The sequence below is a fragment of the Nuphar pumila genome, chromosome 13, assembly GCF_984573655.1.
Source record: "Nuphar pumila chromosome 13, dmNupPumi1.hap1.1, whole genome shotgun sequence".
Classification (NCBI taxonomy): Eukaryota; Viridiplantae; Streptophyta; class Magnoliopsida; order Nymphaeales; family Nymphaeaceae; genus Nuphar; species Nuphar pumila.
The window spans coordinates 1737205-1762564 of NC_143261.1; the positions used below are offsets into that span (position 1 = coordinate 1737205).

The 25360-nt window shown below is 41.2% G+C and overlaps 1 protein-coding gene across 1 annotated transcript; it reads left to right on the forward strand.

Moving 5' to 3' along the window:
* The first annotated feature begins 13689 nt into the window (after positions 1-13689).
* LOC149817464 (uncharacterized) lies at positions 13690-15039 on the forward strand. The gene is made up of 2 exons (XM_089985393.1): positions 13690-14229; positions 15007-15039. The coding sequence occupies exons 1-2, from the start codon at positions 13690-13692 to the stop codon at positions 15037-15039; spliced, it is 573 nt and encodes a 190-aa protein (XP_089841519.1).
* Positions 15040-25360: the final 10321 nt, after the last annotated feature.

Here is a 25360-nt window from a genome sequence, read left to right on the forward strand (position 1 = left end):
TCCACGACTTAGCCATGACCTCTTTTGGGTCTCAAAGTGATGTCTAGCTCAAGTTTTCATACTTGGCACATCTGTATCCCACGCATCTAAGGACAACTCCTCGAGCTTCGCTTAGTCGTGCGGATACAACACGGGTCTTTGCCCAGTCGGTCCAGTAGTATACCGAACATGACACCTTCACAAAAGTTATGCAGGACTGACTCAACACGTCATCCACTCATACATTCAAAGCATCGCTGCACCTAGAACTAATGCATTGTTTGATAATTAACCGCTCCCGCCTTTGGTACGCAGGTAGAGCTATTGTCCGGGCATCAACGCGACGTTCTGGGGGTTGATTATTCTATGTATTTTAGATACCCCAGAGGCCTGTTGACCCTATCCATAGTAGGACAGTGTGTTTCAACTGGGAGAACCCTACTAGGCCCATATTCGGATGCATCCTCTACTTGCAGTAGTTGGGTTCAATCCTTAGATCTTAAGGATAACCACGACCCCAAAACCCATGAGTGACTGAGGCCATCGTGGACTCTATCAGGTCCAAAGTAAAATACATGTCACTCAAGGCTGTACCATCACTGTCATTCCACAGTGAGCATAATTCCTGAAGGGGTCTGCCAGTCTTACAATTACTTGGACAGAATCTGCATGCCATTTAGGCAGCCCGTGCTTTCAGCACTACGGGAGTATGTACCCGACCCCATTCAGTCCGCTCCAACACAGTCATTACTGAGGGGGTACCCCTAACACGATTTTCAACCGCGGGGTATGTGCGACCTTAAGTCTTATTCATATGCATGCAGAACACCGCTCTTTGGCACTTCGGCCACCATGAGCATCACACCTCTTTGGGTGGAAACAACACACTCTGGCTCTTCGGCCCTTACGAGTCTGGTTGTGTAACCGTTCTCAATGAGCATGCATATGACTCGATCTAAATAGATCGGCTACTCGGCGTATTTTTATGCAACGAGTCCAAACCTAGCCAAGGCACAACCTCTACTCCGGCTCAGCGGCCCTTACGAGCAAGGTGCCCTTGCAGGCACAAGGATACGAGCCGATCTGGCATCGTTCCATCAACGGACATCATTATGTCGTTCCATTGGTTCAGGCAGCTCTTCTGCCAACCATTTCGTCAGCACATCCCCTGCTCTATCGGCAGCGGTGCGACGAACCCTTCTACATTTGTAGAAGGCAATCCATGAACTAGTTAGCACTCTGCTATATGTCAGAGTATCCTGCTACGTTCTTTCTGAGCTATTCTTAGCTTATTCAGAAATTTCAGCAGCACTTCCTCTCTTTTACGGAGAAAGCGTGCGTTTCTTTTATCCATTTCAGCGGCATCTCCCCTCTTTGGTAGGAAATCGCCACGCTTAATCCGGGAAATGGATGCGCACCGTTGTGCGTACTTTGCATCCATCAAGGTTGCAGGAACCCTTGGTCATAGCCAGGCCATACGTAATTGACTTAGTTTTTACGTAAAGAGCATTTTGCCAAAAAGTGAAGCCTTTCCAATAGGGGCTTCATTCGTCAAGCAGAATCTTGAACGAGGAGCGGTCAGAGAATCGCATTGGCGATTTGGAGTTTGATCTCCATTTGAACGCTCATTTATGCGCTATATATGTAGTATAAGCAGAAGCCTGTGCTTTATACAGCGGCGGCGTAAAGAAATGCATATACTATTGTTCAGGGTGTGTAACTGAATGAAATATTCTACATATATAACAAAGCAGAAGCCTTGGCATCGTTCGACGCGACGGCGTAAGTAAATACATTGCAGAAAGCAGGAGCCTTGGCATCGTTCGACGCGACGGCGTAAGTAAATGCATAATCAAAAGTGCAGTAATCAGAAGTGCAGAAAACAGGGAGCCTTGGCATCATACGACGCGACGGCAAAAGTAAATTACATAGCCTGTGCGATATAGGACGCGTCGGCAGAATCAGCAGATATACACCTAGATCCGTATCCAACGATAGTTACGAGGCTAGCGGGTGAACACCGAAGTGTTCTGAAGGGCTCAACCAAGAACTAGGGCGAGATACCATTTTGAAAACGCATATACTGCGTGTTTGAACATAGATATATCCGACGATAGTTACGCGACGAGCGGGTGAACACCGAAGTGTCCAAAAAGGGCTCAATCAAGAACTAAAGCAAGATACTACTTCAGAAAGTATATTCTATATACAAACAGTCAAATACTTGAGAGAGATGGATCAACGAAGCGAACTTACTTCAAATCGTGGAAGAAACGGCTCCGGGTTGCTTCTTTGGCTTCGAGCCTTCCTTCGAGAGGTCAGACTAAGTCAGATGAAGCTGACTTAGTTGAGAAAGAGGTAGAGTAGGTCAAGCTACTCAACCTAAGTGGTTTGAATCAAACAGGGTTCGATCCAAGTCAACTGGGTTCAGCAGGTTCGAACTCAGCTCAAGTAGGCTAAGTCTGGGTTCAGAAATCCAAACCGGAATCTGGACCAAAAAGGACTTTGACTTTGACTTTAAACCCAACTAGGTTCAAGTCAAGTCAACTGGGTTTGGACCAGGTCAAGTGGGTTCAGACCCAGGTCAGGTGGGTTAGGACCAGGTCAGGCAGGCTCAGGCTAAGTCAGGCAGGCTCAGACCAGGTCAGGTGGGCTAGGCTAGGTAGGGGAGGTTTAAGAGAGAGAGAGAAGGCAAGAGAGAGAGGGGGGGTCGATTTTTATGAGAAGAGAGAGAGTGGGGAGGGCTATTTATAGCCTAAGCCCACCTCCTCTTGGGAATTTTTATCCCCCTTCTACTCCCTTGGCTTCTTTTTAATTTCAAGAGGTTCCTTGGTGTGGGGCCCACTTGGATATTCCATGAGATATTTTTGTGGGTCCCACCAGATATTTTCTGAGGAATATTTCTGTGGGTCCCACCAATATTTCCGTGGGTCCCGCAAGAATTTCGGGTTTCCGGCGATTTTTTTTCGAAAAATTCTGAGTACGCCATTCTCTTCGTATTGACGTAACTAAGAAAGTTGGCTCACAGGAATCCTTTGATTTCATTCAGGTAGGAAGTTATGGCTTCCGGAGTGTTTGAGCATATATTCGCGATTCGACGAATATCCTAAGTATAGCTGACTCGCAGAAATTGATTCGTTTCGCATTCTGAGAAAAATGCTATTTTTTTCCGGTAAATGCCTCATGAATTTTATTCAGATATTTTCTGAAAAATTGCGGGTCTTACAATAAGTCAAATGTGAGATCCAACACTTACCTAACCAGCTTCCCTACAATTTGGCATTGTGTTGAATCCTTCTGTATCTAGCATGATAACATTTCAACTTGGCTAGATAGCCCTCTCTATATCCTAATCAGATTGGTTTTATAACCTTTTGCGACAAAAGTTTAACTCTTTTTCTTTTTTCTTTTCTTCTCTTGAAAGAAAGAAGGTCGAAGTTTACGTATAAACAACCTGTTACGTTTTAGATTCTTACTATATTCAAATTTTTTGTTTTTTTTCATGGTGGTTTTATGAAAACCCATACAAAAAAATAATCAGATTTGGAAGGAGTTCACAAGTAGATAATCTAAACCCATTCATGTTATTGCTGAATACCCTTCAATAGAAACACAACAAGAATAAAATCATCATGCAGCCAACCTTGAAAAAAAAATAGTAGTACACTGAGGAGGAAGGGGCCAATGATAAGCATGGGCCCGCGTACGGGGTTTAAGGAGTGACAAGGTTAGGCCTCATTTGGATGAAAAAGGCCAAAACTTGTGTTTGTTAAACCTAGTTTACCAAAAACCAACCATAAAAAAGGTGTTTGGGTGATCAAAAACATGGTTTTTAGGTCTTTGGTCACAAAAAAACAATATATATATAATTTTTTGGCCAAGCCACAGGCAAAGAAATGACCCATTTCCTGGCTGCTGGCTGGTCGAAAAATTGATGTCTACCTCTAAAACTAAAAAACAATAGAATAGGAAAAAAACCATGGTCGGCTATTTTCTGGCCAGCCACATGCCGATGTCACCAGGTGGCCCAGTCATTTTTTGGTTGGTGGCTGGTTGAAAAATGAACAGCCATGTTTTTTTTAAACATAAAAAAATAATAAGTTTTTTGGCCAGTCACCGACGAAGAATGGCTGGACTAGTTTCGCCCTTGCCAGACAGAATCAGTCTGGACATTTTTCAGCCAATGGCTGGCCAAAAAAGTGGCCGAAGTGCGAGAGGGTGAAGTGGAAGTTGAGGGCAAAGGGGTGGTGAGGAGTTGGGACAGTCCACCCTCAATAAACCTGGTTGGAAAATTGGAGGTGGGCTGTTTTGCAAAACTGAGTTGAAAACCTAGTTTTGCACCCAAACCATGTTTGAGAATCCAAACAACCACCAAATCAGGTTTTGGCCCTAGGTTTTGAACGTGGTCTTGGGTGTCATCTAAACAGTACCTTAGGGTTTTGCATATTTGATTTCACAAACTATCCAATGGCTAGTGCTGATGATTGTGAAGTATTAAAAAATGGTTTGAGGTTAACAAAAAACAGATTCAAGATTTCAAATAAACATGTGAAAATTAAAGAATGAGAGAGATTCCTTCTTCATGTGTCAAATATGATGGTTGTCACGAGAGATAGGAGAAGAAGCCCGAAGCAGATTATATGTTCTCCCCCCGAACAGGGCAGTTAGCTACATCTCATGTTCGGGGGGTCCCAAAGAGCACCACGTATGTAAGCATGTGTGTCTCGTATCCCCATGTTTGTCAGCATTAATTAGCGTTGGAGTTTGATGCAATTGTAAAGACTTAAGTACCCTCTCCTTCATTGGTGCAAAAAAAAAATGATAATTCTAGAAAAAGAGTGGTTGTAAAGACTTAAGTGTCCCGAAGATGATTATTTAAGACCCAGTCTCTGCACTGCAGGATTATCCGAGAAAGAAATCTCTCCTAGAGGAGGCCATGAACATCAACCCTCTCTCTCTCTCTCCCTTCTCTTTCTGCTTTTGTGCACATCCAACAGAAGATCCTACATTGCTCCATCAAGCACCGACTGACTTGCACATTGACTATTGTGGAGCCTGATTTAAAGTTTTTACCCTTACAAGAGGAGGGTTTGGGGGCTCCTCTCAGCGTGGGTAGCATCATTCAACTAAATGAGTTGTGGATCCTGATTCAGAGTTTTTACCCCTTACAAGAGAGGGGTCTGGGGGCTCCTCTCAGCGTGGGTAGCATCATTCAACCTGCACATTGATTGTTGTGGAGCCTGATTTAGAGTTTTTACCCTTACAGAAGGAGGGTTTGGGGGCTCCTCCCAGCGTGGGTAGCATCATTCAACTAAATGAGTTGTGGATCCTGATTTAGAGTTTTTACCTTTACAGGAGAGGGGTCTAGAAGCTCCTCCCAACGTGGGTAGCATAATTCAACTTGAAGAGTTTTGGAGCCTGATTCAGAGTTTTTACCCTTACAGAAAGGAGGTCTGAGGGCTCCTCCCAGCGTGGGTAGCATCATTCAACCTGCACATTGATTGTTGTGGAGCCTGATTTAGAGTTTTTGCCCTTACAGGAGGAGGGTTTGGGGGCTCCTTCCAGCGTAGGTAGCATCATTCAACTAAATGAGTTGTGGATCCCGATTTAGAGGTTTTACCCTTACAGGAGAGGAGTCTAGAGGCTCCTCTCAACATGGGTAGCATCATTCAACTTGAAGAGTTTTGGAGCCTGATTTAGAGTTTTTACCCTTACAGAAGGGAGGTCTGAGGGCTCCTCCCAGCGTGGGTAGCATCATTCAACTTGAAGAGTCATGGAGCTTGATTCAAAGTTTTTGCCCTTACAGGAGGAGGGTTTTGGGGCTCCTCCCAACATGAAGTTTTTAGTCAACTTGATGAGTTGTGGAGCCTGATTCATAGTTTTTGCCCTTACGGGAGGGAGGTTTAGGGGCTCCACCCAGCGTGGGTAGCATCATTCAACTTGATGAGTTGTGGAGCCTGATTTAGAGTTTTTGCCCTTACAAGAGGGAGGTCCGGGGGCTCTCCTCCGGTGCGGGTCGTTGAAGACCCGAAAACACTATAAATTGCTGTGAGGCTCGTTGGAGACCCGAAAACACTGAAAATCACTGTAGGAAAGCTCGATAATACTACAAATCGTTGTTGGAAGACCATACAACACTATAAATCGCTGTAATAGGGGTCTGATTTTTAGTTAAAATGGAGAATAAAACGACAATAGAAGTCGCTGAAAATTTACAGAAATAAACTAGACTCAATAACAAAGACACCACTTTTTACGAATTTGGAATATGGCCTCCGGTTAGGGAGATATGAATCTGACAAGTTGGTCCTCATTCAGGTAGCGATTTGCTTACTGAATAACACTACAAATCGCTATAGTGAGATCCAACAACACTATAAATCGCTGTGGGGCTCGTTGAAGACCGAAAAACACTATAAATCGCTATAGTGATTTGCGGAAGACACTACAAATCGCTGATAAAAAACTGGATAACACTATAAATCGTTGTGGGGCTCGTTGGAGACCCGAAAATACTACAAATCGCTGTAGGAAAGCCCGATAATACTACAAATCGTTGTTGGAAGGCCCTAAAAAATTGTGAGGATCTGCGTCGGGGGGGGGGGGGAGCCTCCGGACCCCCCTCCTGTAAGGGCAAAAACTCTAAATCAGGCTTCACAACTCATCAAGTTGAATGATGTTACCCACGCTGGGAGGAGCCCCCAAACCCCCTCATATAAGGGCAAAAACTATGAATCAGGCTCCACAACTCATCAAGTTGAACGATGCTACAGTCAGTGTGCAGGTCAGTCGGTGTTTGGTGGAGCAATGTAGGATCGTCTGTTGGATATGCACAGAAGTAGAGAGAGTGAGAGGGTTGATGTTCATGGCCTTCTCTAGGGGGAACTCTTTGCCTCCCTTGATTTCTTCTCTAGAGAAAGAGAGAGAGGGTTTTACAGTGTTTTACAGAGAAGGAAGAAGAAGAAGATGACGATGAAAAGTTCAAACAGACATTTTTGATGGCTCAGGTTTGTTTCGTCGGATGACCATCGGATCGCTGGCTCACCATCGGATCGTCGGCTCACCATCGTTTCGCCGGATCACCATCGGCGAAACGATTAAGGTTCGTTTCGCTGTGTAGACTTTGAAGAGTCAACATCATCCTCGACTTTATGGATGAAGGACATGTTTGTCCTTTTTTTGAACTGTTTTTTTTAATGAAGGGCATTTTTGTCATTTTCTCAAACCGTCCCTTTACGAGAAGAATAGCAAGAAAGGGTACTTAAGTCTTTGCAACCATACCAGACTCCAATGCTAAGTGATGTCAACATACACGAGAATACGAGCCCCATGTGCTTGTATACGTGGTGCTCATTCAGACCCCTGAACACAGACGTGAGATTCAGTGAATCATTGGGGAAGAAGCCTTATCGAAGATAGGTGGGAAATACTAATTAATCTAGAAAAAGAAAGTAAGGGCAAATGAGTAAATTTATTATTCAAACTTAACTTGGGTTAGTGTTAACATAAGTTAAATAGATAGAAATGTGGTGTTGATGAACAGTACATGAGTTTAAGTGAATTTTTAATAATTTCAAAATCTAAGTGTATTTTTTATTAATGAAAATAAATTAAACATGTTTTTTTTAATATTTCACATATATATAAAGTAGGGATGGTAATGGACTGGGGGGGAGGGGAACAGGGATCTGTCTGAACCCGCTTAGTTTGAAGTGGGGATGGAAGACATGAAATGGAGAATGAACCTGGGATAGAGATGAAAATCAAAACTCGCACAGGGATGAAGGCGGGAATGAACTTACTCATGCTCTTGCACTGCTCCAACCTTGATCCTCTTTAATAAAATCACTAATATACCCTTATTATATTATAAAATAATATTTACATCCTATATATATTTCTAACCCTAAGTTTCTACTTACTAACCTTAAAAACTGTTCCCTTTCTTTCTTTTATCCTTCCTCTTCTTCTTCCAATGACTCTAAAAAAGGACTATGTAAATCTTGTACCGAAAGAAATCAAAGATCCGTCTGAACCCACTATTTGGGACGGGAATGAAGGACATGAAATGGAGAATGAACCGAAGATGAAAGTGAAAATCAAAATCCGCCACGAGGATGGAGGGCAAAATTTTGAGGCGAGCTTATCCATGCACCTGCCCGGTCTTCTGTCATCCCTAGTTTAAAGTGGGGCAGAGACGATATCTAGTGGGTCACACTCCCTTTAATTGCTGGATGGAAAAGATTTACTTTGGCAAGATCCGCTGTGCTATTGGAGGCCACATGACTGGTTGTGTCCAAACCCCCACCAACTATTTTGGCCACTCTCATCACGTTGGGTTGGTTTTAATTATCTCAGCATTTTACACTACTTCTTCAGCCATTCTTCAAGGTATATATGAAAAGTAATAACTGCTTATCACTTTTCTGGCAATTTAGTACATATCTAAATATACTAAATGAAACATGTTAAATGGGGTTTTCAGTTTTTCAGTGTTTTTTTTTGCGATTTTGATCTCATAGATATGTTTGACATGATTGATTTACTAAAAATCAATGCCGGGATCAAATGTTTCATTTAGAAAGATATTTGAAGCCTCAAAAATTTAGAAAGACTTCATATTGTTGAATTTTTGAACCTTGTAAAAACCCACCCATTTGCCGGAATCAAATGTTTCAACAGTTATCCTTATAAAATCAAGTATGTATATCACGTTTGTATGGTTAGAGTTTAAAAATAAAATGAAAAAAATCAAGAAAACCCATTTAGTATGCTTGCATCCCTCTCTCTCTCTATATATATATAATGAAAAAATCACCATAACGTATGATGATGCACTGGATTTACATAAATCTAATCATCAAAAGCAAAAGATTAACCAATAGTTCATGTTTTGCATGTTCTATTCTTTTTTTTTTCGTGCCATGCAGTTGACTCCAAAAACGATACTTTTGAGGCATTTTTTATTAGTTGCAGTTACTCCTTGTTATAGATCATTGAATCATTATTTGTACTAAATTAGGAATAGAAATATGCATTGCGTTTATGGGGAATGCCACGTTTTGGCAGTTGGCAGTTGGCAGTTGAGGTGAAGGGCTTCAAATCTTCAACTGAGTTTTTTTTAGCAAGATATAGACAACTAACAATTAAAGACAAACTTCTGCTTTACATTGTCCTATTTTGTGAATCAAACAAGTATTAGTCAATGAGGTACGCTTTACATCATTGAAACAATCTCCTATTGTTGGTACATCAGAAGTAATACCATTAGTGACATAAAGCACCCCAAATGAACAAAGCTGTAATTCTTCTGGTAGAAATTTGGATGCATGAAAACCTAAAACTATGACACTGAGTATTGAGAAAGGACCACTAGAATATGAGAACTACCATGTGAACTGTGATTTTTATGGGCTTTTTGTTCTTTTATCTTAAATCTAACCATACCGATGTGATATTGGTCGAATTATTATGCATAAGCAGGATTTTTTAAGGCTTGAAAATCAATGACTTTGAATGTTTATAAATATTTAAGAATCCAAAATCATGTTTTTTAGTAAAAAAAAAAAACACGGTCTAACATTCAATTCTCAGCATATTCACCATGCTGAACACATCTGTATTGTCAGATTTGCAAAAAAATGTGTTGAAAATGACTAGTTCACATATTGATTCTCTTGTTTCTAATTCTCATATTCTTGTACCCCTATTGAGGAATGAAATTTAAAAAATGTTGGGTTTATGTAACGGTCAGTTCATATTGAACTATCTTAAAGAACGAATATCACAAATCAACTCCCAAGACTTTTACAATAAAAAATTTGTTTTTAAGGTGGTTGGGGCTTGAGCTCCTGTCATCCAAGTGGGAATGGAAAAGAACCCATGTGGGTTTTAGCCTTTTAGGCTTGAAAAAAAACAGAAAGATAAGAAGTGACTATCAATCATGTATGTAATAACACATGAGCTGGTACTTGGAAGGATAGGGGCACGTGGAAGGTCAATCTACCAAAGTCTTTGGGTCACGCATATCCTCATACGGACATATGATGGAAACCATACTTATGTTGACAGGATCAGTCCATCCAACTGATGCATTTTGATGATTAGGATTAATCCATACTCCCGATCAAGAGAATGTGAATTAATCCTAGCCATTGATTGGATTCTCTTACTGAGAAAGTGGACTAATCATGCATCAGTTGGAGGCCCGACCCCACAGGGCACAGGCCCACAAGCCACAGGCCCACAAGCCACAGGCCCACAAGCCACAGCCAACCCCACTCGAAGGGCCACCACCGTCCATCCGGAGGCAGCCTTCGGTACACAGTGCACATGCACCATTGCCGCTGCGCGCACAAGACCACGTCTTCTCTCTCTTTCTACACCCCCACTCCCTCAATGTTCAGCACTCTGGCCCTTTGGCGCCCGCCCAGCTGCCGTCCAACAACACTATGGACAGCACTGGTGCACATGCCCCTGCCCTGAATGAATTTTGTGTGATTTTATTTTGGTTAAAATATTAAGATTTTTTATTAATTAATCATCAATGCAGAATTTATAATGTTTGTAGGGATTAGGGTTTTGTTTGGTTTTTTTAATAGAATAAATGTTTAATTATGGTTTAAGTGTTTTTCTATGCTTTTCTTTTTCGATTATCATTACACATGAATATATGAATATTTTGATAAGTGATTTTGGTTAAAATATTAGTATTTTTTTGTCACTTAGCATAAATACTTAATTTATGCTGTTTGTATATAGTAATTAGGGTTTTGACTTATTTTTTAGAATGATATAAATGTTTAGTTTATAGTTTTTGGTATTTTTTTCTAATTATAATTAGACATAATCCATAAATATTGTGGTATTTGATTTCGGTTGTATTTGATTTTTTTATTTGTAAAAAATAAGGTCTTGATTCGGTTTTTTGAAATATATTGTTAGTATTTTTTTTCTTTTTTACTTTGTATTTGTGCCCACCCTAGTTTACAATCCTAGCTCCGCCCCTCATCCTATCATATGTCGGAGGATAGGGCAATGACCAAAATATCAATTATCTTTTAAGAAATGTGTTTAACAAATAACGGTTTCAAGAACCCATCAATCGTCTTGGGATATTTCTGAAAATGATGCATAATATAATAAGAATGAATAACGGTGACATGCAACACATTTTAGGAAAATTTTCAAAAATACACCAAAAATTTTGGCGATAACAAAAAACACACCTAAGTTTTGGATATTGCTAAAAACACACCTGAATAATTTCAAGGTTAATTAAAAAAGTTTCGTACCTTCCCTTTCTTTCTTTCTTTCGACTTTCCTATTTGCTGTGGTAGACTTTTGACCAATTTACAATAAGCCGTCTAGGTTGCAAGCGATTTGCAGAAAGACATTCAACATTCTGATTATTACAATTAGCTGTCTGCTTTATTTTTTTCCCGTTTACATTCGTTTCAATTTGATCTTAAAATCATTAAGTTGACTCTCATTTACAAAAGGCCTCATATCGATTTCTTTAATGAAAGAGCATAGGGTATTTGAAACTGCATTCAGATAAAGCGTGAGTAGTGAATGTACTTATTAAAATTTGGATACTTTTTATAAATAGCTGATACGTTTTTTTGTAAATTGCTTTAGTTTTTTTTAGAACAAGTTCATAAACTTCAGTAGAAGAAAGAATGGTTCCATGACCAACGTGTTGAGTTTGTAAGTAAGGCCTGATTACTGTCTGATACCATGTGTGAATGTATGACCAACTTTTTGCTAATTAAATCACAGTGTCAAGGGCTTAGAAGCGAAGGACCCCGCGACGTAACTTCGGGTAATCACATGGCGGTCTGGAACACATAGAATCCATTTTCTTGTGCAAGTGGGAGCACAAGCTGCACAACAAGCATGTTTTTTTAGGTTCTCCCATAAGTTAACTAGGCACCACCTTTAATAATAGCATTTTGTTTTTCAAGAAAAGAGAAAAAAACTAGGAAATTTAAAGTTGGTGATAGAACTTCAGCAGGATCACTACAAATAGAATCGAAGGCAACTTCGCTAACATAGTTCCGGTTTGCTACTCTACCATCTAGCCATCACACTTCAACTATCCTAACTTTTTAATTTAAGAAATCTTATGAGAGTGCTTATGGAAAGCTTGGAACTGCAGATGGTAGGCAATGCAACTCTCCTTTTCTCATGAAAAATTACAGAAGAAGAGCATTTTTCTTCTTCTTCTTCGATCATGGAGGCTGGTGGTTGTTCAGATCAACAAGTCATTAAACAAAGGACCAAGTTGGTCGCAACCTACTGTACAGAAACTGCAGGTTTTTGTTTAGGTGGGGCCCACTTTTCACCAAGTAAACATGGCCCATCAAAGGATGAGAAACCGTGACAATCCAGTTTTTGATTGGATGTAGACAGTGCCCCTAATTGGGATGTGAGGGTGCTCTTCATCTATCACCATCTAGTGGGCACGTCTCTAAAGACACCATGTGGACGTGGGCCTTACAATAAATTTTTTTTTTTGATATATACAAGGAGAAGCTGTCCTCAGGATCAGAGACCTAACAGCGTTGGCTCTGCCTGCCGTACTTACTATCACTGTCTTGGCACCTTAAAACTCCGCGGGCTTACCCCAAGAGAGTCACCACACTTAGGCTCGCACAAGGGGTGATGCCCACAATAATATTTATACATTTTGCGATTCAAGTTACAGATCCACTAGCTTTCAGACGTGGGCCACGTAAGTCAGGGTGGTTGTGGTTACCCCAACGAGGGTTTTCCTCACTTCTGTACAAAAAATGTTTTTCTGATCTCAAATTTCATGTCCTAAAGTTTCACTCAGCCATGTGACCTCTGTGTGTGTGTGTGTGTGTGGGGGGGTGGGGGGGGGGGGGGGGGGGGGGATGGAGGAAGTGGGGAGCCACGAGATCAGAGTGATGAGGTTCCTGACCTCAATTCGTGCAGTCAGAGACGGTTCTAGAGGCTGGTTTCCCAAGTCCATGCCCAGTCATGATTAACGTCTATCTTACTATCTATGACCAACACTCTCACTTTGAGAGCACAATCAATGACCTATAAACTGGTCATTTTCATGTAATCCAGACCCACATCTAAGTGCCATTTGAATTTTTGAGCCTATAGTTTGCATCTTGATCTAGGTCAGCAATCGTTCCTAATGACCCATCTGGTTCAACAAAAATTACTTGAACTGAAAATGTCATGTAAAACAACTACTAGAGGGTGCATGTTCAAAGCACCAACCTGATCACAATGTGATCACGCAGCGTGATCACATCGTGATCCTTCTAGGTCCTGATAAGGACACTACCCCAATAACCGAATTCAGCTTGGTTTGGTTACACATTTATTGCCTACTGCCACCAGACGTCTTTCATCAGTTGGTTATCCTAATCTCTATTCATTGTGTATCCCCACCGAGTTTGTTATCCTCGGTTCATCTGGTCCCTAACACCACACAGCATTATCCTTATCAGTTATATATATATATATATATCCCAGCTGTAACTGGTGATTGGTTATTACAAAAATAATATGATAGTGCGCACTTCTTCCCGTAAATGTAGGCTTAACGCCGAACCACGTTAAGCCCTATGCTCTCTTCTCTCTTTTTTTATTCCTTTTATTTTATCATGGTATCAGAGTGGGCTCAAACAAACCTGTAACCACCATCGCACGCATCTCCATCATTAGTCGATGGCGGAAGGAGAGAACGAGTTAAGTTGCATTGGTTCTCCAACACATGTTGAGTCAAAGATGATAGTGCAAGAGCAGAACCCCATGCTTAGGATCACCACCGTGCCATTGAATGGATCCAATTACTTGACATGGTTGAAGGCTGCCACTCTCTTCCTTAGTGGAAAGTCCAAACTGGGCTTCATCAATGGTAAGATCGTACCTCCAAACCCTAAGGATCTGGCCTACGATGAGTGGGAGTCTAAGAACCACCTCGTCATGTCCTGGCTGTTGAACTCCATGGACCCCAATATTGTCAAGGGATTCCTATTTCTCGACACTATCAAAGGCATATGGGACTCCTTGAGAGATATTTACGGTGAGCAGAACAACCTCACTAGAGCTTACCAACTCCAGCAGGATATCACTCACCTGACCAAAGGTGATAAGTCATTTCACTCATATCTGAGCTCCTTGCGTGCCATGTGGGATGAAATGAATTTATATCGTCCAATCACTAACAATATAGACATCATCAAGAAGCGTGTCGAGGAGGACAAGGTATTCAAAACCTTTGTCGACCTTAGACAAGACTACGACAACATGAGGAGTCAGATCCTTATGTCCAGGAAATTACCTCAATTCAATGAAGTTTGTTTCATCATCCAATGTGAAGAGACATGCCAAAAAGTTATGGGATCCTAATCCAAGCCTCACATCAAAATGCATGAGAAAGTTGCTTTTTCAAGCACCTTTAGGGAGAGCTTGGCCAAACCCCCACCCAAACATAGGGTGAACGAACACACAAGGGGGTCGAGTGAGGCCTCACTGCCATCATTACAAGAAACTTGATCACATAAAAGATAAATGTTGGGACCTTCATGGTTACCCTGAGCAACAAAAGCTACACACCAATAGCAAGGGCTCAAAAGCAAGAACCACCATGGATGACCTCGGCGCAACTCCTATAACAAATCAATAAATCCAACCTAGCGACAATACTTGAAGATCAACAAAAAAAAGCTACAGGTAACATGTCCGCGCTTAGCTCCAAACATATCAATTCCAGGTGGGTCATCAACACTGGAGCTATTGACCACATGAAGGGTAAGGTTGATCTGTTCACAAATCTTTGATCGACCAACAAAGGCCCTGTTAGTATCGCTAATGGATCTCAGATCCCCGTCCAGAACATTGGTGATGTTTCTCTCCTTAACGACTTAGGCCCCTCAGAAGCTCTATACATTTTTTCTTTTCCTTATAGCCTCATGTTCGTTAGCACGATTACATAAAGTCATAACTGTATTGCAATTTTTTTCTAAGCATGTGGTATTTCAGGATCTGAACACAAGGAAGGTGATTGGTAGATGACACGCAGTAAATGGGCTCTATCTTATTGATATGAAAAGTCAGGCCCACATTGCTCGTAAGACGATTGACATAAATAGGAAGTGACACTCCAGACTCGAACACCCCTCTCACCAAATTTTTAAAAGGATATTCCCTGATATCCCACTATCTCAAATGTCGTGTGATGCATGTCACTATTCCAAACAAATCAGAATTCCTTTTCCTTTGTATGAAACGAAAAGCGATGAGAATTTTTTACTTATTCACTCTGATGTATTGGGGCCGACCCCTATTGAATCGTATTTTTGTTTTAGATACTTTATAACTTTTATTGATGATCACTCATATGCAACGTGGGTATATTTGCTTAAACACAAGGATGAAGTCTTCGATACTTATAGAAAAATCAAGAACATGGATAAAACCCAGTTCAGTGCCAAAATCAAAACCTTTCATTCAGACAATGAGACAAAGTACATCAACACCAAGTTTGTTGAATACCTTATCAGTCATGACATTACCCACCAAACCAGCTGCATCGGCACACCCCAACAAAATGGTGTTGCCGAGCGTAAAAATAGAGATCTCTTGAGTATATCCAGGGCCTTGATGTTCCTTATGAACGTCTCCAATCGCTTCTGAGCAGATGCCATATCCACTGCCTGCTATGTGTCAAACCGTTTACCCAGCCAAGCCGTCAACTATATGACCCCCATGAAAATGATTAGGGAAAAAAGTCTATTCTTGTCACATCTAAGGGTGTTTGGGTGTAAGTGCTTCATCCACCTACAAGAGCGGCATATGAACAAATTTGAAAGAAGGGCGACTAAATGCATATTTCTGGGGTATTCTTCTGTAAAGAAGGGATACAAGTGCCATGACTCCCTGAGCAAGAAACTTTTTTTCTCCCGAGATGTTAAGTTCTTCGAGGAAGAACCATACTACCAAGATAAAAACTAATCCTTTTTCGACCACGAACTTTAAGGGGAGCACACACCGCAGGATACTGCCCCGGTCCTACCCACCATAGATGTCAGAGATGCATCCCTTACCAAGATTGCCGACAATACCTCGTCTGAGTGTCCTAACACTGATGCCTCCGCTAGTTCGAGTGCACAGATGCCCACCGAAAGCCCTGTTGAGCATGCCATCATACCACAAAAATCTGATAGAGCTACCAGATATTCCAGCTAACTGAGAGACTTCTACATCTACTTCACCTCCAGATCTATCGATCACCCTATCGAGAGGCACATATCGTTCGACGGCTTCTCAAACGCATATCTCTCATACCTATACAACATATACTCCAATATGGAGCCATCAACATTCAGAGAAGCCAATGCCTAAAAAGTGTGGAAATCAACCATGGATGGAGAACTTGTAGCTCTAAAAAAGAATGAGACATAGGAAGTCATCCCCCTCCCTTCGGTCAAGAGACTGGTGGGTTGTTGATGGACATACAAAATCAAATATCGCAGTGACAGAACTATTGAACTGTACAAGGAGAGACTAGTTGTAAAATGGTACACCCAAGTGGAAGGGACTGACTATCATGAGACTCACTCCTGTTGCCAAAATGAATTCTATCAAGATTTTCTTGTTTGTTGCCTCAAATCAAAGATGGTCCTTATATCAACTTGATGTCAAGAATTCTTTCCTACACGAAGAACTTCAAGAAGAGGTATATATGGAGCTACAACTAGGACACCACAGTATGGGCAACAAAAACCTCGCCTGTCGATTAAAGAAAGCCTAGTATGGTCTCAAGCAGTTATCCCATGCATGGTTTGCCAAACTGAGTGACATCCTCACACAATTTGGTTTCCAAAGAAGCCCATCTAAGTACTTCATATTCAACAAAAGAAGCACCATCATTATCTTCGTCTACGTAGATGATATCATCATAATAGGGGATGATCCCAGGTTAATTAATGCAACAAATGACCATCTCCATCAAAAGTTTGAAATCAAAGACCTTGAAAAACTTTGCTACTTCAGATAAGAGAATATTCTTGTGTTAAAGTAAATATGCTATGGACTTACTCAAAGAAGTCAGCATGCTTGAAGGAGAGCCCATCAATACGCCGATCGACCCAAACCACAAGGTCAATAAAGATGAGGGAGAACCGATACGTGACATCAACAACTTCAAAAAACTTGTGGAACACCCAATCTATCGCACTGTTACAAGACCCGACATCACATATGTGGTCAATCTCATCAGCCAATTCATGCATGACCCAAGGATCCTGAGATATATCAAGTCATCACCAGGCAGAAGAATCCTCATGCGCAGGTTCGATCATACGAAAGTCACAGGATACTCAGATGCCGATTGGGTAGAAGATCCAAACGACATAAGGTCCACATCAGGGTACTGCACATTCGTAGGAGAAAATTTAGTTATCTGAAGAAGCAAAAAACAAAATATTGTGGCCAGATTCAGTGCAGCAGCTGAATACCGGGCAATACCCTCTACATCATGCGCGCTTATATGGATTAAAGCTCTCCTACGTGACATAGAATTTTTCAACATCGAGCCCATGGAACTAAGATGTGACAATCGAGCGATCATCCACATCGGGGCAAATCCAATTTTCTATGAGTATACAAAACACATTGAAGTTGACTATCATTTTATGAGAGAGAAGATTCAAGCAGGGATCATATCCACCCCCACGTCAGGAGCACTGACCAGTTGGCCGATATTCTCACTAAAGCTGTCAGCAGTGATAAACTTCAAGACATTGGAACCAAGTTGGGACTAGTCAATATTGAGTCCCTACTTGAGGGAGAGTGTTGAAAGCGCTAACCTGATCACGATGTGATCACGCAGCATGATCACATTGTGATCCTTCCAGGTCCTAATAAGGATGCTATCTCAATAACCGAATTCAGCTCACTCGGTTCCACATTTGTCGCCTACTGCCACCAAACGTCTTTTATCTGTTGGTTATCCTTATCTCTATTCATTGTGTATCCCCACCGAGTTTGTTATCCTCGGTTCATTTGGTGCCTAACACCACGCAGCATTATCTGTTACCGCCTGTAGCATCTTGTATACAGAAATAATATGATAGTGCGCACTTCCTCCCATGAACGTAGGCTTAACGCCTGCGCTCTCTTCTCCCCTTCTTTTATTCCTTTTATTTTATGTCTGGTTGGTTCATCTTATCACCCAGGATCCAACATATTGGCACACTTTACTAAGGTCTAGGTCACATGTAGGATCCATTGACAGGTTATCCTAAAATTGATATTGCACCAAATACAGTCTATCTAAGAGTTAAATTCCAACATTAAGCACCTAAGCACCATTGAAAGAATTTCAAGACTGCTACCATGCAACTTGCAAGCTCATCTTTATGTTGGTGCAATTTGCAGTCTGAGTTAAATGAAACAGACGCTAGATCAATGATTAGGCCGGGCATGTGGGGGCCTACAGAGCAACCCAAAAAAATGGATAGGATTTGCCTGCATGATCTCTTTGGGCTAGAATTCTCATCATGACCCAAGGGGCCCCAACCAAGAAGACGGCACCACACATTCATGATCCTATGGCATCCACTTGCAGGTTCGGCACATTTGGATGCCCTTGTTGGTCTACTGGACCATCATCCCAGACTCAGTTTTCCAAATGAACAACACCCTTTTGAACTCCTTTATCAAGATGATAGATTATTGAAAGTTTCAATCTCCCATGGTCAACGGTTTCATCATCTTACTTGGAGGACATGTCAAAGAGCTCTGAGAAGTTCTTTGTATCCTTACACGGACCCCCATGTGGATCAAAGGATCCATATCATAATCCCAAGAGCATAGTTGTGTCAGAAGATGCTTAGAGATCTCTGTTCACTGGCTGGTGCCTTCTTAACTATAGATATCAGGAAGCATCAGATGCCTGCGTACAGACATAACAATTGGAGAACATTGTTCTTATCCTAGTAGCAAGGGTAAAACATTTGAGCTTATAAGTGCTTGCCTTCTTGGTTAGAGGCAATCATAGCTTATCACCTGACATTGGATGACCACGGTTCAAAACCTACTGGAGGCATCTTTTATGGTCTAAGCTGGGTATATTCCTTGGTGGGTAGAAGTTTGCCAGTATGCAAATATTGATGGGAGGTTTTCCCCTTGGCTTAGCCAACAAAAGGATAAAGTAATTGGATGTTTAGTTAGGAAGAAATTCAAAATAATTTGTAACTAATAGGAGGGAATCATCCAAAATCCCCCCCCCCCTTAAACTTAGGAAAAGATCTTTAAATCTAAATCTATTTTTAATTTAAATCATGAAAAGATTGTCTCTTCTCAATCCTCCATTTTGCATTACACCATTGAATGCGTGTTACATACTAAAACCATCATTAAGACATTATATTGATATACACAAATTCAATGATGAAGCATTCTTTCTTTCTTTTCTAATGAAGAACCACTGGGAGGAATTCACTTTTACTCCCTACTTTTCAGGATCTTTGGTGTAAAAACTCTTGGGGGTACTCCCCTCTTGCCCACTAGCCAAATTTCTTATTTGCAAATGCATTGTTTACTAAAATATTATTAAAAATTGTTAAAATAATTTTCTCACGTGTTCGTGTCACCCGGGATATGGGTGGTGGTGTCACTGTGACATAGATCTACCCTAAATCAACTTTAAGTGTAAAAGGTAGAGTTTTAACTTAAGTGAGGAACTGTAAATTCAAACCCTGCAACTTTAGTAAACCAACTTATAGATTTATCCTTCGCATCACAGGCCTTACAAGGGCTAATTGGATTTACAGCTATCTGCCCCTATGAGTTTAAACTAGCTAGGATTATTGGAACTATGTCACAGGGATACTTCATTTTGGGTATGTCATTGCCACGAGTGGACACACTGACACAGGCATGACGTGCACAGCTATTATTTAAATATTTGAGTATTTTAATATACTTTTCAATAGAAATATATTTGTTATTAAAATATTAAAATTAGTTTTTTATTAAGTAAAAAATAAAAAAATTCCATGTCCTCATGTCTTATTTTCTGATTTTTTTTTTGAAACTTGCAAGTTGAACCCATATCACGTGTCTTTGTAACCACGCAATTTTTTTTGACATAGATTCGGAACCCAAGAATGCAGCTAATATTTTCCCAATTATCCATGTACTCTATAAGATTAAAGATATCCCAAGGATCCAAACATCAGACCCTTCAGATAAGATGAAAGGACCCTACATCCAACTATTGCATTCTATACCTGTCACCGTGATTGAAACATGAATAAGTTCATGATCTCCATAGATGTTGGCCATATATGGCAACTGAGGTGACCATGTCGCCCCTCACATGCATGGGTCCATTTCTTAATGAGAGTAGGGCTCACTCTTATCAACTCATGTATTGCCCGTTTTTGGACATATTTAAAAATATTTTTTAAAACTTATAATTGCAAAAAGGTTTTGAAAATAAAAACAGTTTTCATTCTATGGTTACGATATTGCATGGATTAAACATCCCCAATCAAAGCTGAGAAAACGGCTACTCAGGAGAAGGCTATTTAAGCCTCAGCCCTGCACTGCAGGATTACCTAAAAAAAAAAAAATCCTCCTGAAAACCGTGAACATCAACCCTCTCTTCTCTCTCTGCCTTTGTGCACATCCATGAGAAGATCCTACGCTGCTGCTCCAACAGTAGAAACATATCTATAGATGGCAGAACCGAAGTAATGCCAGAGTTCATGAACTTTGGTTTGATCAAAAGTTTGCCCTTTATGATTCTACTTAAAACAAAGTCGGATGCCATGCAGCTGTCCAGAACGAGTTCTCCTAAATCATTGTGTCCAGGTTGCCAAACCGGTCTATGGATGCTAACGTAGAAACATTGTGGTCTGTAAACTTGGTCACTTTTCATCCGGTGCCAAACAGAAACCAAGGTGCATATCTAATGGAAGCCCACAAGGCCTCGGCTGGTCTGGTAGGGGCGACTTGTGAATGTTAAACAGAAAAAAGAGTGAGGGAAGAAACAGAAAAAGATTTTTTACGTGGTTCGGCCAAGATCTGTGCCTACATCCACGAACTCAACTATTACCTCTTATTCCACTTGTTACAATTGTCATGCATTGCTTAGTATTTTTAAGCATAACCAAATCTCAAGGAATATTATGCCAGGGTATATATGTTGCAGAGAATTTGAAATCAGAAATTATCTTTTATCCGTAACTTTCTCTTTTTTTGCTTTGCCATAGTCCTTGGCATAACGATGGAGTCCCATCCCACCAAGTGCCTCTTATAAGGTCTATTTACACCACACCACAAAAACCTTGGCAGGACGTGCTTAAGCTGTTGCTCAACGTTGACAGGCATGACACACACCGACATGAAATTTTTTGGAATCGCTGACAAAACATGCCTGATCAAAGTAATTCTGCCTGTAAGAAACAAATATCTGGCATGCCAAGACTGGAGCTTAAGACACACCTTGTCAACAACTGGTGCCCATGTTGTTTTAGAGGTTGGCTTGACTTGTAGGGGGAGCCCCAAGTACTTGATTGGCAACGGCCCTAAAACGCAGTTGAAAATTTTTTCACCACGTTTTGACTGGTCGGATCGCCATTCATAAGCTTGACCGAATACTTATTTTCATTAAGGCTCAGCCCGAACAAAGCTGCAAAAAATATAAGAATAAGCCTTACGCGAAGTATCTGCTGTAGTGAAACCCTTCTAAAGACTAGCATATCGTCTGCATATTGTATAATATGCCCAGAAAAACCTTGGATATCCAACGACTGTACGAAACCCCTTGTCTGCGTGCATCTAAGAACCACCGCAAGTCCTTCTGCCACTGTATTAAACAAAAGCGATGATAACAGACATCCCTGTCGTAGGCCGCACCATAATGAAAATTGCTCACCCTTTACCCCGTTAATGGACACCATGGCTTGTGCATTGGTAAGGAGCTCTCACACCCATCTAGAAAAATGGTTGCCAAATCCCATGTGATTCACCACTTGCAAAAGAAAAGGCCAGTACACAGAATCATATGCTTATTAAAATCAAGCTTCAACACGAAGTAAGGAGTACGACTCGCGTGCATGGAATGAATGACCTCTGAAGCCAAGATATATGCTTGTTGAACTCTCCTATTAGGAATAAAAGCAAACTGAAAATCAGAAAATAGATTAGATGCCGCCAATTTGAGTCTTGATGCTAAGACCTTTGCGAATATACAATACAAGGCTCCCATTATAAAAATGGGACGGAAGCGCATAATATCTGTGACGATGCTTTCTTTTGGAATAAGGGAGATTAATCTGACATGACACTGCCTAGGCAGTCTAGAGTTACAATGAAACTCATCAAACACTGTACACAAATCACTCTTCACTACTCTCAAAAAAACTTTGAAAAAATTTATAGGAAAACCATCTACTCCAGATGCCTTCCAACCCGATAAATCTTTAATTGTGTTCATAATTTTTGCTTTTGAAAACCTACGTTGCAATGTTAAGACCTGATCCGGTTGAAGAGAAAGAAATAACTCATGCTCAATGTTATCTCCTATATTTGGCAGAATAAAATAAAGCTTCTTGAAATAGTTGGAGACCGCCGGCACAAGATTATGCCCTTCCCACAATACCCTGTCAATTGTGATTGATTGAAGGATACTTTGTCTAAACCGATCGAAAGCAAATGAATGGAAAAAATGAGTATTTTCATCTTCTGCCGCCAACCATTTCACTCGAGCACGCTGCTTCCACTTCAACTCCTCTTTTATCCTCCAACGTTTCAATAACGTCGTCCGATCAACAAGTCTGCTTTGCAACCCCTGCAACTGTGCATCCGACAACCCTTCGGTGGAAGATAATAGGGTGAACAATGATGAGATCTCTGCCTCCCATTCAGCCATCTCATGAAACTTACTCACAGACAACCTTTGCAACCAAAGTTTAATATCCTTAGCTAGGCGCAAAAGCTTCTTTTGATATCGAATAGCAGCCTTGTCTTCATGAACCCTCGAACTCCACGACCCCTCAACCACTAAATGAAACTCTGGTTCAGTTAACCACCATTGCTCAAAAGATAATCAATAAACTGATCTAAAGCCTCCTCCCCATTGCACGATCACCTGACCATGGTTGGACACGGTGGGGGAAGAATCCACCCCTTTATATCTGGGATGATTTTGAGGAATCCAGTTGAAATTAAGACTCTATCTAGAACCCTACAACATGGTTGTGCCCGTCGATTAGACCAAGTAAACCTTTCTCCAGACAATGGCATGGGATATAATTGATTAGCGATAATGAAATCTTGAAATCCTCTGATCGACAGATTGGGCATCACTAAATTGTTCAAATCTTGAATGGACAATAAACAGTTAAAATCTTTCAATAGAATATGGCAATCACCAGCCAAAGTGAACACTCAATTTAGATCCTCTCATAACAATAATCTCCTAAAAGCGCAATTTGGGCCATACACTGCAGTAAGCACCACCATACGGTTCAGAGCTTGTACAAGGAAAGCGATGGAAATAAAAAACTGACCCAGGTCCACCTGAGCCGCCCCCAATGAAGACTTCCATAAAATAAAATACCCTCATCATGATTAACCGCTGCTTTAAAACAAAAACTCGCACCCCTCCACAGCTCTGCAACTGAAGCAATAGAAACCTCTTGCATCTTTGTTTCACAAATAGCAATCACATTCAAATGTTACTGTCTAATCCAATTAGACAAGAATAAGCATTTTGTCGGGCAATTTAGGCCCTGAATATTCTAGCAAGCCATCTTCATTGGACACAATATGAAATAATCCAAGGTCTGTGTGTCCGGGGTGAACGACTCAGTGAGACAATATCTCTCCTTTGCACGCGAGATATAGTTGTGCTGCCATCCCTTTCATTTTGCGTAGACCCCAAACGAGAGGACGTTGACAACACATCATCCAGAGAAGGTTGATTAACTGATGAAACCACAACTGTAGCACAGACCGTAAGATCCTTCAAGATTTCATATAGTTGTGATTCAGATAAATCGATACCCAGTAGTTGTGCTGCTGCCATGACATCAAATCCCATCACTTGAGAAAGCAATCGGTCATCATCCCCCTTTCCCCCTAAGGATTCCCCTTCATTGACTCTGTGCACAATATCTATTTGCACCGCTTGAGGAGCCTAAAAAAAGTCGTGGTCCCGACCCACCCCCTTGTCACAAACTAAGGCAGGAGCCATATCCGCCCGATAATGAAAAACTTTTGTTCCAAAACAAGAAGTGAGAGAAGAGATGTAGGTCATAGGAGTTTCCAAGATGATCTGAAATGGTCCCATGATGATATATTTTATGTTGCCAACCGTCGAGAAAATGACATGGCATAAAAGTGAAATATCTATGAACTAGCCAAGAACGATACATTTTTCAGGGGTTGCTTTCTCGCAAGTTTTCAAAATAGGGCAGGCAAAATACGAAGCGTCATGGATCACAACATCTGAGTAGCCATAAACCTGATCCTCTAGTGCAGAGCGAGTAATGATGTTAACATATTCACGAGAAGATTGTTTCTCCAAGTATTGAAAAAGGGCCTCCGATATTATGGGGAACTGTGACGACCGCTCCATCGTGAGTTCGCAATGGTCGTCCACTGAAGATGCAAGTTCTGGCGACAATGGAGACTTTCCAGTAAGAATTTGGTTTGTCTGACGAACGAGAACCCAGATGGATCCTACCCGAAAGGCTTGGAACAGGGGCTCAAAAGATTCAAACAAACATAACTCCTATAGATTGCTGAAGGTAACCTTCTTTCGTGATTCACACGATGAATTAACCAGATCCGAAGGCAAATAAGCAGAACAGTGAAAGCTTCATCGGGCGCAACAAACAGGGTGTCTGCGTCTCTAACGCTCGCACCCACAATTGAAACAACCGCTGCGGCTGTGAAAATTCAATGATAAGCATTCCGAGCACCACCAATCGGCCCTCCAAGCTCATGAAATTTCTGCCCTGCCAATGACAAAATTGAAGGACGATTGCCACGCCGACGGAACAAGCTGCCATTTGTCGAGCAATTCCTCTGCGAAAAGCCTGAAAAAGAACGATGGATGTAGAATGGAACCGACAGAGCAAGCCCCTGCCGCCTCCTTCCACACTGCTCACAGGAATTTCCTAATGTCATGGAGCATTAACGATTTGGTTTTCAGGCATGCTGCAAAACCTCTCTGAGGTGATGAAAGAAGGATGTTGTTACGAGGAAGGGCAGGCGAACGGAAGCACCATGTTGTCACAGACAATAGGCAGCCCCCAATCGTTAAGGGACTTTTCCAAAACACAAAGGGCATCACGGTTGATGCAACGAGGCTGGC